General features: G+C 37.5%; 1 protein-coding gene across 1 annotated transcript in view; it reads left to right on the top strand.

Moving 5' to 3' along the window:
* Nucleotides 1-20512, top strand: part of CYP7B1 (cytochrome P450 family 7 subfamily B member 1) — a 190971-nt gene extending 170459 nt beyond the window's left edge. The window contains exons 3-6 of the mRNA XM_090040066.1: nucleotides 2164-2760; nucleotides 3193-3399; nucleotides 9318-9496; nucleotides 13781-20512. Coding sequence (XP_089896192.1) covers nucleotides 2164-2760; nucleotides 3193-3399; nucleotides 9318-9496; nucleotides 13781-14077 — 1280 coding nt within the window. The 3' untranslated portion in view covers nucleotides 14078-20512. The remainder of the gene's footprint in view (nucleotides 1-2163; nucleotides 2761-3192; nucleotides 3400-9317; nucleotides 9497-13780) is intronic.
* The last annotated feature ends 359 nt before the right edge of the window (nucleotides 20513-20871 follow it).

Here is a 20871-nt window from a genome sequence, read left to right as displayed (position 1 = left end):
TTCTGGGTTTGCCACTGAGCACACGGTGGGGCGGGGGGTGAGCCCTGCCCTCCTGTGGGACACTCCATCCACCCCAGCATCGCAGCGTTCATGAGCTGTACCTGGTACCTCAAGGTATGTAAAAAAAACATTTCAAGCTATGTCAATGTCCAAATCCCTGATTCTCTGAATCAGTGTTGAATCTTCAGCTTTGGATTCAGCTGAATCAAATCAGGACAGTGATCAGAATCAGTAAATCAAATCACTGTCCCCGATTTGGGCTGAATCCAAATCCAAATTGGATACAGCCTGTTTTGCACACCCTTAGCAGCTAATAAAAACTTTAGAGGTTAAGATGTTAGCAAACTTATCTTAAAAACATATAACACAATAATATAAAAATAACACTGCTAGGTATCTGTTTTTTTCCAGTATTATTATCAGTGGTTCAATATTGTCTCCTTCAGTTAAGTATGTAAAGAAGGAGGGTATGTTGAAATCTAGAAAGGCATCTTGTGCATCCAACTTAGGCTCAGGAGTACGTAACAGTTGAGTTTCAGACACAAGGAGGTTGATCCAAAGAAAGCAGTTAAATGACTAGGCTCCCTATACAGTGCATTGGGACAACAGTTAAAGTAGGATTTTGGAAAGAGGGGAGAGGGCAGTCAGGATTGGGCCCTTGGCCTCGGAGCCTGGCAGTACACACCAGGCATGGCTCTGGCAAAATCAGACCCTTGGCTCCTATGGGTAGATGGCAAGAGGGGAGGAGGAATTGAAGTCAGATACGATCACATCACCACACTCCCTCATGCTCTCCACCCCCCATCACATGTGCGTAGGAATATTGGGGCAACCCACAAAAACCCATATGCTGATGGGAAGTTAGCTGATAGGAAACTCTGACTAGTTGCAAACATTACCTTTTTTTCTGATTTAGGTGGCCATCAATCCAACCCTGGGCCCCAAGCCCCATGCATCCCAGCTGGGCAGCAGCCCCTGTCCCAGCCCTACCCAATTCCCTCCCTTCCTCCCTCCCCCCACCATCAGACTTACCTATGGGAGCTGCTCTCCAGGATGCCTGGCAGCCTTGTGCATGCGTGAATGTGCACATATGTATGGCACCCCCTGCCTGACTACCCTTCTCCTGCTCCCCCCCCAGTCCCTTGGGGGGGAACAAAAACAGCTGCTGCTGCAACAGTGGCTGATGGCACCACAATAGTTAGCACAGCAGAAGTCAGCACTGTCCCAGGGACCACACATCTGGCACACATGTAGTGATACCCCTTTGTTTTAACAATGATACCACATTGCCCTTCAAGATATATTTTTTTAAATAAACCACATGGGAAATGTATTGATGTTATAATAAAGCTGCTTCAGCCTGTTATATGAAAAGCCAGTACAGAAGAACACAATATAATTAAAAGGTATTTTAGGTACCATGTTTTTTCTTTGAGTTATGGAAAACATCTGAGGCTTTGCTCCTAGGATGAGACTCAAGACACATGGCCTCTGTTCCTATGTAAAACCCCAAGGACTTCAGGGTGATCTGGGAATGTATGCAGAACTCATTGCAGAACAAAAGCTTTCATTTTTAGAACTAATCATTTGGGCCCTTTGGTTTCTTTGGCTGATAAGTGAGCATATTCCCCACTGCAGTCTTTCTGAAAGTATTCTCCATTTATACAGAATGATTTACTTGTTCCTTTTTGCCCTTAAGAGATGTATAGTTTTAAAAGTATTATGTTAAGCCATATTGCATTTTCCTAAGTTAAACCAGTTTAGTAAATGTTTCTTATGATTCCAGAGTGCCCTATTTATATGTATAGATCACCCTTCATTTTTGTCAAAATAATAGATCAGTCTGCACTTGAACAGCCCTATTCTGGCTTTAGGAGTACAATAAAAACACATGCAGGTGAAATCTTCATCCTCCACAAAAATTAATTACTGATTTTTTCTAACTAAATACATATTGTAATTTCTCCCTTTTTTCTTTTACAAATAATTTTAGGGGCTTGCAATGTGACTTAGGAAAAAGAAATATTCTCTGAAGTTAAATTCAAGCCTTAGGGAAAAGAAATATTCTCTGAAGTTAATGTTGAAGTTGATTTTTTTAGTGACTGTTTTTCAAAAGTGTTAAAAAGCATATTTGGGTTTGTTTTTTTTATCTCTTCTCTCCAGGTAAATACTATACCTTTTTCATGGACCCATTCCAATTTGTTTATATTATCCGAAATTGCAAGCAACTTGGATTTCAAGAATTTGCAGATAAAATGATATCCAGAAGTTTTGACGTCCCATCTATATTGAGTACAAAATTCCCAGAGCTGAATGAAAACCTGCATAGAATGTACCAATACCTACAAGGGAAGTCTTTGGACATGCTTTCAGAAGACATGATGAAAAATCTCCAACAAATATTTGAAAGGAAATGCTCGCAAGCAACAGATTGGGAAGCAGAAAAAATGTACAAGTTCTGCTGCTCTGTAATGTTTGAAGCCAGTTTTATAACACTATATGGAAGAGTTCCTGCTGCAGATGGCCACAAAGTTATTAGTGAAATCAGAGACAAATTTACAAAGTTTGATGCCAACTTTCCCTATTTAGTTTTAGGCATACCAGTTGAGTTGCTAGGAGCTACCAAGAAGGTTCGGAAGGAGCTTATACGTCATTTTTCATATCAGAATATGACAAAATGGCTGGGAGGGTCTGAAGTGATCCAAGCCAGAAAAGATCTATTTGAGAAATATGAGCTGCTCACAGTTTATGACAAAGCAGGTAGGAAACTTATGAAAGATTGCTTGTCTGAAATAAAATAATTTACTATAGACCTTTGAAATAAAAAGGCAAAATGGCGACCTTGAATTTTTTTTTATGTTCTTTCTAATTGGCTAATGATAAAATGTTTTACTCTGAAACAACCCTCTATGATAATTGATTTTTTTTTTGCTGAGGTGGTAAAACAAGATACTTAATGGTGATAATGAGAAAGATTATAACTGAGCTGCATTTACTCCCCCCCCCCCCCCACATTACATTTCAAACTCTTCTCATTAAGCAGAAAATTAGACTTCAGAAGCCTATTGGTCCTCATTAGCATTCACTGATCCTTGGCTGGGTCTGTGTCCTAACATCTTTTAATTAGCACACTGCAAATCTAATCAGTGTAATAAACGCTATTAATCTTCCTTTTCACTTATTTTCTCCCAGCACATCATTTTACCTTCTTGTGGGCCTCTGTGGCAAACACAATTCCAGCTACATTCTGGGCCATGTATTATCTTCTGCGGCACCCAGAAGCTCTTGCAGTGGTGCGTGACGAAATTGACCATTTGCTGCAGTCAACAGGTCAAAAGAAAGGGCCTGGATATAACATCCACCTCACCAGAGAACAATTGGACAACCTGGTCTACCTAGGTAATTTATTTTTATCTCTTATGAAGAAAAGAGGGTATCTCTCTGCAAACTCAGTTTATCACTCATTTCTGTTTACTGAGAAGGTGGAGGACACAGCTGCTTAATTGACATAATAACACCCATTTACATCAATTATAAATTATGTAGTTTATAGCTGTAGATACACTCATTGCATGTAAACATTAGAGCCCAGGTAATTAACTATGCAAGGTATGCAAAAGGCTAAATCGAAGCTTTGCAATTATTTGAAAAAAAGTTTATGCCTATTAAGTTGTTTGATTCTGAGCATCTGCCTAAGTGTTAATGCATTTCAAATACTTCTGTACTGAATTACAAAGGAAGACCCTTTTCCAAAATGCAAGCTGGCAGGAAAATCAGTGTGTGCACCAAGCGTAATTTGTTAATTTCCAAAAATAATTTTAGTCTTTTAGACTTTACAAAAGGAGCTGTTTTTAAATCAGACACAGGTATGTGACAGCTAACTACAGTCAATGGGCAGTGTTTTACAAACAGGCACCAGTTTTTCTTTGTCTTAGCATTTCAAGGCTTCATTTCTGCTTATGAGACTTCTGGCAGATAAGTAAGAGATGACAATATCTTTCACTTCTACCTCACTGACTCAAATGTGACACAAGTTAGTAGAGACGGAGTTTTATTTCCAGTAGCTGGACTGGGCTTTCCTAATATCATTTGATGCTTGGTATTCATGTCCTAGAACACAAGTAACTGCATCACAAATCCTAAGAGGGGAGATTTCCAGAGGCACAGATGGTAGTTAAGACATCTAATTCATGCATCTAAGAAATATCTACCCCCCTCTCTAGAAATACAAATCTCCATTGACACGGGTTGGCAATATCCACAGAATGGACAACAACTGAATAAGAGTGTAGAGATTGAGATTCCATTGAAGTTAATGGAGCTGCTTTTCTGCTTAAAACTGAGCATGTGCATAAAAGCTTTCCTAGATCAGAGCCTAAATTACCTTTCCACTCTTCTGAAAAGCTTATATTGGGATTTCATTGGCAGGGTAGTTTGGGGAAAATGCACATTGTGGATGCCCATGATTTGCTGGTTTTGTATGCAGAGAAAGACCTTTGTTCTCCAGGACCATCAGTATTTGCCACATATCACAAGCATTGTATTCATGTTTTTAAAGTCTGAGCTGATTATTATAGAACAAAAATAAAACTGCCCTTGTTTTCTCAACTTTGGGCACAGATCTAAGGCAGCTATAATACTATACATGGGCCTAGAATGTAGTTCCAGAGTCACTGGATGCTTGGGTTGAAGAATTATGGAACGGGGAGAAACCATTTTGATGTACAAAAGGTGGGCAGGATTATTCTAAGTCAATATCCACAAAATATTTGACTGTCCAGTGATGTAATGTATCACACCAAGATTAGCAGGCAAATAGAAAAAGTTACTAGACAAAGAAGTTAGAAGCACGAATGGGAGCATGGCCAGTTTATTTGGAGGGGAAGACTGGGTGGTATGCTGCAAAATAATAACTAGGAAGAGAAGATAAAGGAAAATGGAATGATAACCATGTTGAGCCTGGTATCCTTTTCTTGAGTTTAAAATGTATATCCATACTGCATTTTGCTTAGCCTTTTAAAAATTATACAGTATTCAGTAACACTGGGGTTTTGTGAAGTTGTTATTTCATGATTTGCGTCCAGTGCCATTAAGGATCAAACAAATGTGAGTACCTCACTAAAACCATCTGGTGCAAAATGGAGTGATGTGAACAGTTTAAAACATTAAATATATCATCCAAACTAATGTTCCTTGAAATTTTAAAGTCCTTGAGTAATGTTTGATTCACATGTTGTGAGGAAAGCACCTGACCCTACTCACAGAGCATTTTTGTTAATTTTTATTATCACATTCAACTGAACGAGATATGAACAGAAGCTAGATTTCAGTTCTTTAGCACTTTAGTTATAATCCACAAAATTATAGCAGGGAAAAACATCCACTACAACTAAGTGTATTAAATTCCCATTTTAATGAAAGGGACACTAAGTTAATATGTCTGGGAGGAGTTTGACTTTTATAGCCAAATTTCCCAGTGACTGGACTGGCCATTGTGTACATGAAAGAAGCACAGGATAAAACTTGTTCTGTAGACTTAGAATACTTTAATCAGACTACCTGAGAACGTCGGAGCTTTTCCATCTCATATGTAAGCCAGAGATGGGAATTCGTCTCTCTGTTCCAAATGTGTAAGACAGACCAGGAGGGTTACAATAGCATTTTGGAATTATGATGTTCCCATTTTAAATGTTCTGGTTCCTCAAATACTAAAACTGCAAGAAAGCCTACTTTGTTTCCTTAAAGTTTGGAGAACAAGAATTACTGCAACTTGTCCCAAAAACAACAACATGTTTATGGTCAAAATAGTCTAGTCTGTGGAACAGTATTGCTTCTGAATTGTAAGTTTATGTGTCCTGTCCAATTAAAAACTGGGTAATGTTACTATATGATGGGCTGACTGGATTTATTTTTTTTCCAGAGATTTCTGGAACATCACATTTTCCCTTTTTGTCTACCTAAGACTTCTCCAGGATCCAGTATGTGCTTATTTGCATGAGCACAGTAACATACATTATTAGTCATTATGACTCGCAATGGAGCTTTAAGATAGTAAACGATACACGAGAATGGTCTGCCAGTTTTTATGGCTATAACTGAAATGCAAAGGGTAAAGCAGACATGCATTTAACACACATTTAATTCAAACCCTCCTTATTTAGTACATTTTATAATGTTTGTATTCATTCATATTGTGAAGCATTCTTGCCTCAGGGCATCACTGAATTCCAGATATCTGCTTCTAAAGAAACACTGTTAAAAAAAAACTGCATGAAAAGGTAGAAAACCTAAAAGTAACATAGTACAAGAAAAAAGGCCATAGTGTTGGTGATAAATACAAACAAAAATGTAGGTTTGAATGGAAAAAATAAAATTATTGCTTCATATGTGCTGGTCACTACTGCTCAGATCTTAGTAAGCCACAAATCTGCTTGTTTCAGATATTGTTTGTGCTGGCACACAGTAGTGCATAGAGTAAATTATCACCAAAAATATTTGCATTTTCAATAGCTATTTTTCTACAATACACTTTAATAATTATAGGGCCCTATTATCAGTTCAATGTTAGTATAAAATTAACGGTCCTTTATGCACAATAAGTTTTATAAAACATTTACAGATAGAGATCATGTTTAATTAAAATTAACTTGCATATGAAAGCCAAATGCACTAATCATTCACAATGACCTTTTATTACCTGCAGTCCCTTGTTTTGGCTGGATGATTGACAGCTTGCTGTTTGGCTACCATGTTGTATTTCAGCTGACAAGACTTTTCATTTTAACTCAATTTGCCTGCCTATCACAAGCTGGTGGCAGGCCAGGCTCAAGTCACCCAGCTTTGCCTCGGCAGCTTGCTCTATTTCTCATTAGTACGCATTTATTCAGTGGAAATTGGAAGACAAATGCTTGAAGGCATGTGAACTAAGTATAGCAAATTAGGTTTAAAGACTGAATATTTATAAGTATATTGAAACAGTTTTAAAAAAAATCTAGAATGAATTGAAAGCTGAGTGCAAGCTTTGGTATAAGAGAAATGAAGACAGAAGTGGGAGGATTCTAAGAATAACAATACTATGAGATCTCTCTCTCGCTGTATAGAAAATACGTAAAATCTCTCTAATGCCTTATCAAATAACAGCCTGTCTTCTCCTTTATGTAGTGCTCGTACAATGAAGTTCAGCATCTCATGTGTGTAAGAAAGGGGAAAAAATGAGGGTCATGTTCATTTGCTGCTTGGTTATCCCTTGGTATGCTTTAAATTGCCTTGTTTGTTCGGCACTAGCACAGAAACAGATGTTGCTCTACCGTGCTGGATAATTTACTGTACCTCATGGTGCAGAATGGAAGGCCTCCCAAGCTACCCAGCTGGTCTGTCAGTAGCAATGGCTGGTGTCTGCTGAACTATGACAACTGCAAGTAGAGGCTGCAGTTTTATTGTGCAGTTGTCATTCTCCTCAATGTATAGCTCCAGCCTTCACACAGTGTTTGTAGAAAGCTGAGTGGCTATTTTTTTAATGTTAGCCTGCAAACCCATATAAGCTCCATTCTCCTTTGTTGATCATAATGTGACTCATTACTTTTGTCACCTAATGATTATCGGCATGATCGCTCAGAGCTAGAGCCAAGCTCGCCTTCCACTCATAACTGGTACTGGAAGGTAAAACAGATTTGTCACTTATGATCTGACCGCTAAGCTACACTTTGTGCTCCATTATTGTGATTAACTTCTGCATAAGATATGCTTGCCCAATTGTCATTTGTGATACTGCAATGGGCACAGACTGCCATGTTTCCTGGGAGAATGTCAGCCAATAGGATGTGACCGTGTTGCTCATGTTGTTAAATGTAAACCTGCTACTTCACAGCAGCAGTCCTATAATTATGTTGCTCTTCTTATTTTCCTCCTTATTGGATTTCTTGGGTGAATGGTGTTGCTGCATATGTCAGCTACCATTTTCAAATTATAGACTAAAATGGTGTTATAAGCTAAGGTTGAAGACAACATAAGAGTAGAGCCTGGACCTTTTCTTTGTACCATGTAAAGTTTTGTTGCCAGAGTGCTGCCATTTGAAATCTATCGTGTCAGGTGCCTTGTGGCTATCCGCAGTAGAGGCCATATTCTGGAACCAGAGTTCTTTTCTGGCTTCGTCACCAACAAGCCGATTTGACTCTGCCTGATTATAGTAACGAAGGCAGTCCAAAAGAATATGCACAGACTCACTGTACGTCACATTGAATCACAGCGCTGGCCACACAAAGCTGACCGCAGCCTCATTTCTTTAGACAAATGCACGCTTAAGGAAAAACCTCCTGCGAGAAAGCATCCAAGGCCACTTTATTTGCTATGCATGCTGTACCAGATTTAATTTTTAGTGAAAGAACGGTTGTTATTATGTTTTTCAGCTGTATCTGTGATATGAAGCTACAGTCTTTAGTAAACTAACCTTTGGGTGCAGGGGTTATAGTGCCTTGCTGCACACTTACAGAGGGTTTATTTTATGTTGCCAAACATAAATACAGTCATAAAGGCATTATCATGTGCAAATTAAACTATTTTAGGCTATTTTTCACACTGATGATTAGAAAGAATCAAGTCACATATTATAGCACCCATACATGCTGGTGGAAAAATAGTCAGTTTTGATTACAAAGTGAGAGATGCAGCCCTAGACAGGAGCTACATGCTGATATGCATGCTATCAGAATGATTTATGCAAATTATGCATATTATTCCCAAAGGAATTCCTCCTCAAACTGCCAGGATAAATTGCCGGAAATTAGCCATAAAATCTGTCGTGCTAGGAGCAAAAGGTGAAGGCCACTGGGAAAGCAAGGACATTCAGCTTCTGGAGCTTTCCAGGATATGATGATGATAAAAATCTTGTTTTCCATAACACTGAGAAAAAGACATGGGTTTTTTTTTCTTGATTGATTAAATGTGTTTTCTTTGTTACAAATTACTAGGCAGATAAAGAATCATTTCATTCTCTCTCAAAATATTAGAAATGATGATTGGGGCACCATATCTTGCTTAAAGGTGGAAAAATACCTCAAAATTACTCCATTATTAACAAGCTAAATGATTTTTGAATGTTCACCTGCCATTACAACCAACAGGTTTCAAAGGGAATGCTAACTGGCTCTTTGGAGGCTTTGACTGGTATTTGCCTGCACTCCGGGAATGTTTATTACCACCTCATGTTGTTTAATTTGTGAATTTTTCCCCACTTCCTAGACCTGTTGAGATTCAGCAGCTGCACCCACCCAGCCATCTTCCACATTTTCATGCTTCTTTCCCCCTTTGTTTGAATGCAGAGAGTGCTGTAAATGAGAGTTTACGAATGTGCTCATCTTCCATCAATCTTCGCCTCTGCCAAGAGGATTTTATTCTCAAGCTTGATGGGAATCAGAAAGCCACCTTAAGGAAAGGAGACTTAGTAGCCCTTTACCCTCCGACTTTGCACATGGACCCTGAGGTCTATGAAGATCCTAAGGTAAACATTCAGCTGGTGCTACTCATCATACTTCAGGCACGTTGCAGCAGCCTTTTGTGATAGTTTTTTAGCGCTGTTCTTTCTTGTGGAACAAATCTTCCTACTTTCAGATGTATTTTCTAGGGCCCTGTAGGTCAAAGGATTCATGGCCTGAAGAGAGAAATATGGTGATGAGACTGACTGCTATTGCTTTCAAAGGGAATGACAATTGCACATTGACTACCATAAACTTTAGGCTAAATGTGGGTTTTGTTTGGCAGTGGATCATTTGATACCCAAGGAGGGCTGAATAATGGAAGGTGGTTTAAATAGCAAATAATGTGGGCCATTTAGCTAAGTGTCCCCAAAGCATCATTGACTCTCTAAAGCTCTATAATAGCAGTGTCTTACTTGAACCGTATGCTTTTTCACCTCTCTTCATGGGGATTCACCCCTTCTTGGTCAATTAGTATGGTGTTGTGAACTTGAAATTGTAAAGCTGTTGCTCTGCAGTGATGCTCTGAGAGTAATTGTGTCATCTCCTTGTATTTTTTTCTGAAGCTCGAGTTAATGAATATCAAAGACTGGAAATTAATCCACCCTGGCTCAGCCTTAATACGGTTTCAGAAGTTCACCACCTGCATGCAAATTGAATAGTCGTATTCTCCCATAGATTATACTGAAGCATTGTTATTAATGTAGAGTGCCATATAGAAACTGAGATTCCACAAAATAAGACCATCAAATGCCTCAAGCATCTTACAGAAGTATTGGTTTATAATTAAATAATTTTCCATCTCTCATTTTTAAGCAAGTGATCAATTTTCAATAACATTAGTTTGATTCTTGCTAAAAAAAAAGTTGTGATGCATTCTAAATCATAAACTTCAAAATGAATATTATATTTCTTCATATTTTTTTAGAAAACTATGACTTGAATGACATGCAAGACCAACTTTAGAAACACAGCTTCTGGAATTTTTGTTTCTAGGAAAATTTAGAAATAAAAGTGTGCAAATCTGAGAATAGGACTCTCCTATCCTTTACATGTTGGATAGTATCCTGTTGCAGAATTCATTGGGACTAGTTGTGGAATAAAGTACTACTCAGCAGGATTAAGGGCACTGAAAGACTGGCCTAAAGAACTGATAAATAGAAGATTGGCCACAAATGTAAACACTGTAACTATGAAAATAAAAAACGGTGCTCAGGAAAAAACCTATCTTAGTTTTCCTTTCATACAAGAAAGGAAAAGTAAAGTTATGTATAAGCTTATGTATAAGTATGTGTTAAATTATCCAAAGGTTTACTAGTATATAATGTTTTAATTAAAATCTAAAACTCATGAATAACTTTTTGCAGTGTCTTTATCGTGTAGAATGTTTTTAATGTCAGAAGTCCATTTCTGCATGTGGATTCCCATTCAGAGGCTGTCCAGGGAGCAGTTGAGTACCTCCCATGCCAAATAATTGTCAGGAGGTTAGCATGTAATTGTGGATGGAGTGTATTTGTTCACTATTGCTCTGTTTATTTTTCGCAATATGGCTTTAATTCAGATACTTTGCCATTTTGCTAAATGAGTGATCCACACATTGCAAACCACATTGATTTCAACATATGGACCTTCTTGAAAAGTCAAAAAATAACTGTTCTGCTTCGTTCTTGAATATTCAGTGTACTTTAAACAATATCTACTATGTATCAGATGGAGACAGATTCAGTGTTATGACAGAGCAAGTTTGGGTTTGCTGTATATTTAATGGACATGCTAGGTTAAAAAGGTGTCCTGGGAAAATGGGCGGCTTAGTGGACTGTTGCCTCTGAAGACTTAATAGTAAATTCAGGCTGCAACTAGAATGAACATAAATGTAACCGGCTATCTCCTTTATCATGTCCCACAGCCTAAGAAAATGAACAATAATACATAGGCAAGTGACCGTCTAAATCTTAAATGAGCCTAAGTCTCAGAAGTAAGCAAGGGAATCCCATGTAATAAAATATAAGATAAAGAATTCTATATCATAACTTCCCAGACGGAGCCATATAATATCTGTAGGAGAGGAAAGCTTGAATTCAGTCACGTGAGTTTGCTTACTTTTCAAGTAGAGCTGTCAAGTTGGATAGCCCTACAGTGAGAATTTTATCTCTTGTTTGTACTCTGTCTCACATATCCCACCAATACAGAAAAAAGTGAACCCTATTCTATTACCAACAATTTTCCTTAAAACTCTCTCTTTGCCCAGGCAACCCAAGAAAACCAACCCAAATTTATGAGATTTATAGGCACACACCTGGATATCACACCATTATTTGTACTACTTGTTTGGCTGCAGTTTTGTGGTATTAAAATGTTTTCTCTTTTTCTAGACCCAATACAGCAGTTGTCTTATCCATTTTAGCCTTGAAATGGCTCACAAGGAATACTAAGAAAGTACTGGCCTGTTACAGTATGCATCCCTAGATATTTGATTTCAGGAGAGCCAGTGCTTTGGAATATACATAACTGGATAGCTAGATTTTAAGGCTATTACAATTTGTGCATAAGAAGACCAACAGTTTTTTCTACATTAGTAGGATGTTTATATTAAAAATGTGGGTTTTTTTAATATCATATTTTGGGTTTTCAGTTTTTACTGGGTTATTTCAAATTGAAAAAAAAATTACCAAAAAATTAGCACAGTTCTTTTTTGCTGTGATTTTCAGAGAAGTCCAAAGCTTTGATTTTTCAGTGCAAATTGGCATTTAACTCTATTAGGCAACTTGAAAAATCCAAATCTGTATCCTTTAGAAAAGTAACTGCCCAGTCTTTAGCTTGTGAAGTTACATATCCTTGTCTGTTATGTACTTGTTAACACAATATGCAGAACTTCTCTTGGACTGCTTTGCTTCTCACCTTCTCTACTGCTTGCTTAAGATTTTTCATTTTCCTGACAGCCAAGAAGTCCTGTGGACTACAGTACAAAAGTCTCTGATCTGAGGGGTAAGAAATGAACAAGTCGTTGGGAGACTTGATTCATCTACCATCATTGATGATTAATGATTAAGATGGTCAAGGAAACTGAATTATTTTATTTTTCTCTATAGGCTAAGCATTCTACAGGAGAAAGAGAAAATGTAGGGTGTGATTTCTTTTTTTACATTTTTATTGAAATATCATATAATCATTAACTTTGCTCTTTTGTGATAACATATCATTAACTTTGCTCTTTTGTGTAGAGCAAATGTTTGTGGATTGTCAAAGATGTGCTGTGTTCAGGAGTAAGCCCTTTATAACTGTTATCAATATTTCTATCATCTAAGATGGTTTCTGTCTGACTGACTTGTTCCTATCCATCTCTCAATAGCTTGCACTATAGCAAATGTATTCAAAGCAGGACAAATGCTAATGAGTGACCATAAGCAGGAAGTGTTTTGTCATTTTCATTCAAAGCGTGCATGATGATTTCATAAGTGGTTTAATTCACCATGGACTGAGCTAGGATTGCCAAATCGCCTTCATTCACAAACAGGAGTTAGCTTTAAATGATGACCCGGATATTAAAAGTCAACAAAAGGCTATTAAATTGATGGAACCTAAGTTACAAGCTAAAATAGCTGGGCAAAATGTTACAAGTCCCTACACTTGAAAAATGCTTGCTGTTATGACACCCATTAGATTTTTGTCTTGCATTGCACACATCTTTTTCTATGCTGAGATACTGAAATTCTGATGTGAGGAAGTCATGCAGCAACTACCTTCAACTGAGAGAAAAACTGATAGGATCTTATCAGGATTGATTCCTGAACAGTCCACACACCACTGGAGGAAAGGAGTAGATTGAGCCTCCCTTTGCCAAAAAGAACAAGATCAATATAATGCATTAAATTATGGGCAGTGGAAGAATTTGGTACTTTACTGTTATGAATAATAGGTGTAGTGCCTTATGTATGTATGATGCTTTACCAAACACATTTATCCTTCTGTTATGGTTTGTTATCTCTGTCTCAAAACGTTCATAGTGTAATTACACTAAGTACAAAGTGAGTATTCAGGTGGTTGAGATCTGGGAGTTTAGTGAAGAAGAGATAAGCAAAACACTGGGTTTTTTAGGAGGGATTTTGGAGTGGGGGTAGGGAATGACAGTGGTTTTGAAAGTTGAAAAACTCATTTTAAGGGAATAGAGTAAAGAAATTACATTGATGGCTCTTTGGCTTAGCTTTTAAACTTATTTCAGGGTTCTAGACACATCAACATACCCTCTTTCAAATGAAGCAGCTGATATAACTGCTCCATTAATTTTTACAGTCTTTCTCTTTTATTTTCAGGAGTATAAGTTTGATCGGTACATAGAAAATGGCAAGAAGAAAACTACCTTCTACAAAAGGGGAAGAAAACTGAAATATTTTCTGATGCCTTTTGGCTCTGGAAGCACCAAGTGTCCTGGAAGGTTCTTTGCAGTTAATGAAATTAAGTTGTTTCTTATTTTATTTGTGACTCATTTTGATGCAGAAATAGTGGAAAACAAGAACCTAGGATTTGACAACAGTCGTATGGGGCTTGGTATTCTCTTGCCAGACTCTGATATTGCCTTTCGCTACAAGATAAAGTCTTTGGAAAAGTAAGCTATTGTAGATTTAACACTAATCTAGATTTTTGCTTTGTTTTTTCATTCTGAATTTTCTTGGTTTATTTTTTCTCATTCTGGTTTCATCTCTGTGAGAGAAACTGAATAATGATGACCATTTAAGGGCTGGAGGATCACCTCCACAAACACCAATAGAAAAGAGCAGGAATGGCTGGAAATTGGTAAGGGGGCATGGAAGAAACAGCTGAGACAATGGCCCCTGAACAATACCCCAGTCAGCAACAGGAGCCACTGAAAGTCAGTCTATACTACACCTCTTATTGTAATACCGGTTTTTTAATTCAAGCAGTAGAAGCTCATTGTTTTAGATCCACAGATTTAGTCCCTAAACAAGTACTCTTCTGAAGACATCAGTACACTAGGTGAAGAAAAATGTTACTGAGGGGTAAGAGAGATATGTATAAAGACCTTCTACCAGGGAGGAACTTCTATTATCTATTCTGCCTCCGTGGTGTCAAGACTTGCAACAAAATTCTTTGAAGACTACACAAAACTTAATCTTGTGGTTTCCTTCTCTTAGCGGGTCAATGTTCTTTTTTATAGCTCCCAAATGTTTGTGGGGCATAGGGAAAATTCAAATGGCCCCTCAAAACACCCCTAAACTAACAAAAACCCCTTAAAATAGTATTTTTTAAAGTTAGAAGACCTAAACAAATCCTGTGATTCTGTATCTATGCCACTGAAGTGTCTATGCCACTGAAGGCTCCTGGGAACCCCCTAATAAATGATACCACTAAAGGAGAGGTGAGGTGAGGTTTTTTCCTTTCTCTCAAACCCCATGGGAAAGGTGTCCTTAGCACCTCCCCTGTCCCCACCCCAGTAATAAGTGTCTTAAAATCGTAGAGATTGGACACTGTGCTTCACTACCAATACATCTACATATTTTTCGAGAGCAACACATAAATACCCTTTGTGTACTGATTATAAGTCGACCCTGCGTGTAAGTTGGCTTATTTTCTGTTTCAGTGTTATAAAAATGGTTTTTTTCTCTGAATAAAAGTCAATAACTGCAGATAAAGATCTCAAACTGCAATTGCCCTTTACAAGGTCCCATAGGAGAATCACAAAACTAAGGACAGAATCCAAAGGCTTAAACGTGTTAAAAATGCTAAAATAAAAATGGCATTGAAAAGATTTCTAATTTTGTATGATTGTATATGCAAGAAACAGTGTATTTTTTTCACATGCTACATGCTCCCTAAATAAGACATGCATCTTTTTTATTTTTTGGAAGACAGAATGTAGGGGGAAAAAAAGATTTTTCCAGAATCGGTCATGGCCTACAGTTGGCTCTTTCATACTTCAAAATGCCTGCCGGCTTCTCTCTCTCTTCCAACAAGTTGGGGGAGGGGGAGTAAGGGGTACAAAAGTAGACCAAGTTAGTTGTTAACCCTTTCACAGGCACTCAAATTGGAAGCAGCTCAACCAAATATTGCTTCCAATTTCAGAGAAGCTGAGAAAGGGTCAATACTGCAACACTGGACTGTTAAAACACTGGATTGTGCCTGTTCTGCTTGCTGACCGGGAGAGATAAGCTGGAAGTCATTATGAAGCACAGTGTCATCATACTTCTACACTTCCATGCTTTTAGGGGGGATGAAGAAAATGAGCCTTGCTCCCCACCCCGGTTAAAACATGTCACAATTTTGGAGGGCTGATTTTTGGCGGAAAAGGGTGCATGCGGTACGTGAGGAAAAACACCACTCTAAGTACAGAAATCCAAACTGTCAGGGATCTGCTTACACGTTGGCCTTGCATGCATGTTGACTGTGTTTTTATGGGCCTTTTGGAAGGAAAGAAAAAGTCAACATATATAATCAGTACAATATGGTAGTACTATCCAATGCACTGGTTAGTAATCCATTCTCTGTGATGTTGTTTTTCTCTCCATTATGGCTATTTTAAAGTAAAGGGGAAAAAAAACCCAACAACTCAGTTTTAGGCTCCTTTGGTCTTCACTACCACCCCCAGGAAATACAACTGGCACATGGTACTTTTCATAGGGAAATGGTTTGAGATAGTGTCTTTTTACAAAGTTGGGGATGTAATACTGGCTTATTAGTATCTTGTGAAAGTGAAGTATACTATTTGCACACCATTGCAGTAAAAATCTACTGCAATTATGTGCCTATCCAACTGCCATTCAAGTCAGAAGATTCTGTTGACTTGAATGAGCTTTGGATGAGAGCTACACAATCTACTGCTTTGCCTGAACCATTAAACTGTATTTTTATATGAGCCTGTTTAAAAGACACCATCAACTTAACAAAAGACTTCCACTTAGCCTAGTCTGTTGCCTGTAATACCTTAGATTATTCAAACTAAATGATACTAGAGGAGAAAAAAATGTTGTGGTTATTGTATTACATTCATTTGACAACTGTTTCCAGTTTCTCTTTTGTATATTTTTTATAATAGCAAAAAGGTAAAGATCTTCTAGGACAAATGTGGTACTTAAAATACAATCATTTTTAAATATGACTAAGTTACAAATTGATGGTGTCTTTTAATCTATGTTTGGAAATAGAATACTGTCCCTACATAGTGTGAAGTAGTCTGTATCACTGGTTCCTATTTGGGTAACTTCCCTTAATTGCTTGATTCTACATTCCTCGTGTTATTTCGTGATAGTTAAAAGGTGTGGAATTTGTGTAAAACTCTATATTATTAAGACAAGTTTAGAAAACTGCAAGCAACACTTTCAGTACTTATTTAGTTTTATAACAATTGGCTGTTTTCCCTTTTCTTCTTTTTAAATATTTCAAAGTTATTCCATTGCTTGAAATATATTTTTGATTGTTCTTGACTTGCCAAGATGTTTATTGTGGCAGGAAATCCTAGAAAGTCATCTGTCATCCACGAGTAGTATCTTTGAGCCATGTACCCCATCTACTCCCTGAATGCCCACTTCCCTAGCTACAGGGATGTGGTGCTACACATATGCCTAAGGCCTTAAACTTATACATGCCATTTACAGAGGTTAGACTGCAGACATGTTGGAGAGCCATGTCAGCACATAAAGGTTAGTTTGGGGATCCCTGCTCCCTTCCACATGAGGATTTGCATTTCTGTCTGTAGTAATGAGACTAACCCTCCACAGAATTGTTGTGGCTACCTGGATGTGAAAAGGGACAGAACAATATTAATACAAACACAATCTTAATTTGTGACTCGTGGAATTTGAGAACATAAATTGTGGAAAGTTCTTCAGGTGCATTGAGTCACTTAAGATTAGATTTTCAAGTACTCATTAACTTGTGCCTTTCTCTGATGGTACCAAAGGCCAAAGGTGTCCAGAGGTGTAAGCACGCACAACAAAGCTTGAAGGGAAGCTTCAGAAACTCTGAAAATTAAGGCTAATGTGTCTCCATCTAGTGGAGCACGCAAAGCTAGTGGATGCTTTTAAAAATGCTGGCTTTAAATTCCTTGTGCCTCATTCTCCCACTTCTTTAGAATAGAAGAAAACATATCCACCTTTGTAGAGACCTTGATGAAAACCACTACCTAAATACTAATGATTAAAATTATTTAGTTTTATTTTCACTTGAGATCATCCAATTATTCGTGTAAATAGTACACCGCAAGTAACCATTACCAGAAAGGCTGTCAATGATTCAAAAGCCATATTCCAAATCCTCTGTGAAGAAAAGTATGTTTTTGTGAGATATATTGGGGAAATATTTTTTTCTTCATATATAATATCAGTGTCTACAGTATTGGAGTATACTCACATTAAATAGGCTTTGCAGTTGATTAAATGCCTTAACTTTGCTTCAGTATTTAATCAACAGCAAACACTGGTTATGGCTTTGTATACTGTAGCGCAACAGAATAAAATCTGTTTTTATGTAGATCCTCTTACATTGAGATTAGTTACTAATGTAGTGACTCTGTAGGCAAACAAAGTGGCAATTATATACTCAGCCGTAGCTCACAATCCAGCTTAGACATTAGAACCTGTTTTATTGAGAGAGAGAAAATGTTGACATCATTACAGTGTTGACTATATTACATTATTGCTTAAATGTAAGCTGTAAAATGTCTCATGCCACAGTTATGCTAAATCCTTCTTTGGCATTTCACTTTGAAACAAATTTGAAGCAACTGTGAAAATAAAGTAGGTATTTGTTTTAAACAGAAGACCTTTTTGAATCATACTGTGTTTTTAGGGTTCTGAATTGCATGTTCCAACATAATTTAGAAGGACATAATGGGACCATGCCCAAGATGACTAGAAATCATTACTGATTTCTGATTAATCACTGATTGGTTTATACAGTATCTGTTCAGAAATAAAACAAGGGATAGAGAATCTGTGAACAGGCATATATAAACTAAATATAACTTTAGGTTACACAAATGGCAGGCTATAAATTTAGGAGTAAGGGTTCAATTCAGCAAGGTACAGAGTACTGTCTACATTTACTTATACCAGTATGAATAAAGAATTCTCTATATCTCACAAGACTTGATTTAGAGTGAAACTGCCCACCGTTTTTGTTAAATAATCAAATGAATAAAAATTAAACAAGGCAGAGAAGGTCCTTTTCTAACTTGACCCAGACCTTCCTACAGTAGTAATCTGTGCTATTTCAGGAATTTGAAAGATGTTCTAGTTTACAACTTTGCGGCCATCTAACCACCCAATACTGTTTGTTAAGGGCTGTAGTTCCCTGATGAGGTCTCACCCATGAACTATCTCTAGACTCTAGCAATGGTTCACTCTTGTATTGCAAGCTATTTGACAAGTATGGTCCTCACCAGCACCAATTCATCACATACTCTTACTATGAGTAGATGCTGATAAGGTGAATCCCCCTCTCCCCTAACCCACCTTTTAAAAGGTGGAAAGAAGGAATATTTGAGCCAGTTACTCTTCTGGATCATGCTTGCTAATCAGAAATGCTGACTGAACAAGGTCTGCAGTGAACCGAGGCTGCTGCCACTGGCCAAAGCAATTCACTGCCTTCCCACAAATAACCCAACATCTACCACTCCTGTTGAAACTGGAGTCAGAGCCTGTGGCCCACAGGATTTCCCCCTGGGGAACCGTGGGAGCTTTCAGTTACTGGGTTTGAAATGGACAATCCCCTAATGAACTCCCACTGGTCTCAGTTAGATGCATGGCTGATTCTTTAGCTGATCACAGTGCATCAAGGAATTCCACACTTGCTGCACAAGGCAGGATGTACATACAGGTATCAATCTATCTAGGTTTTCAATGGCATCTTGCATCACAGAGCCAAAGTTCAAATAGCATTGGTTTGGAGGTCATTTTATGGCCCCCAAATGGATAACTTGCCTGTTGCTGTTTACAACAATGAATTGTCCATAATACTGCTAAGTCAAAAAGTTTTCTGCTGTTTTGGCATCCTCTTGTTATCTCCAGAGATAAACAAGAGACCACTTAGGCCTTGCAGTGTGGTGAACATCCTTTCCATACATAGGACTCCTTCCTTGCCTGTTAATGTTGTTTCATATGTCAGCCAGGTGGGGTGCACAAGAGCTCCTCAGTTCACTGGACTTTCTGTTTTGTGACAGGGAGAGATCCTTTGGGGAAATGATGTACTGCCTCAGCAGCTGTAAAAGTGAAACTGTTGGTCAGCAGCAGCCCCCTGGTGCAGTAACACCACATTGCCCAGAGTGCATGCAGGTGCTAACTTTTCCCTCTATTTTTTTTGAGAGAGAGCCATTCTTTGCCTATACACAAGCAGTTCATGTTTAAAATGTGAAAGCTGTAAGCCAACAGAGTCACTTTTGGGAGCAGTCAGAAGAGTCTGATATCTTTTTAAAATTTTTTTTCCACTTACAGAAGTGAATTCTTCATTATCAAAATGTGAGCACCAGCATTTGACACTTTTATTTCTAAACAATGTTTTCTTTGGTACTGAGCAACATTGTAAGCTATATAGTTTTGCACAAAGTAGAGTGCTGCCATATATGATTATATGAATGTACCTGTTTGCAAATTATATATTTCAATTGATATATTTCTAGCAATATGTTTTTAATATGCTAATAAAGACGAGGTAAAAAAGTGTTCCTTAGTTTACTACCCTGAAGTCACTATAACATAGTTCGCTACCTTACACGACTCTCAGAATTGCTATTTTATGAGTAATCACTGATCTGTAAACTTTACTTGTATAAATAGCCTTTATTTCATTATCATGGACCATTCTTCTTGTCAAAAGATTGTGAATTGTTCTTAATTCCATAAACTGACATTTGTATATAGAACAATGGTTAGATTCTGAATGTAATAGTTGCTATCCGTTGTTAAGACTCTTAGATTTAAATAAGGGAGGTTATTAATTTCTGGGAAAGAAAATGTAATAAATTGTAGTAATTAATATCTTATAGGAATTGTATATGTCAAAGATGCAATAAAATTGAATACATATATTTTAATAATAAATGACTTCCTGTGCTTTTTGTTTTTGTTGTTGTAATTGGTTGACCTTGCACTTTTCATAACTATTGCTTTCAATTTTTAAAGTGATTTATTCAGAATACGTCACTGTACAGAATACTGTACTGTTCTGGTACTTGATCATTGGAAATATTTCTCTCTAAGGAAAAAAAGCCTTGTGTCAGTATTAGCTTATGATAAGTAATGTGCATGTAAAAAAAAGAAAGTCAGTGCATTGAACCTTGTCAGGGTTAAATCAGTCCTAATGCTAAGGTTTTACCTTTTTAACATATGATAATTATATGACTCTTAGGACAAAAGTCCAGCTTAGTATGGATAAACTCAAATTCCATGTTAGT

Source organism: Crocodylus siamensis, chromosome 3, assembly GCF_052110815.1.
Source record: "Crocodylus siamensis isolate JL-2025a chromosome 3, ASM5211081v1, whole genome shotgun sequence".
NCBI classification, from domain to species: domain Eukaryota; kingdom Metazoa; phylum Chordata; order Crocodylia; family Crocodylidae; genus Crocodylus; species Crocodylus siamensis.
This window is presented reverse-complemented; position numbering and strand designations above follow the sequence as displayed.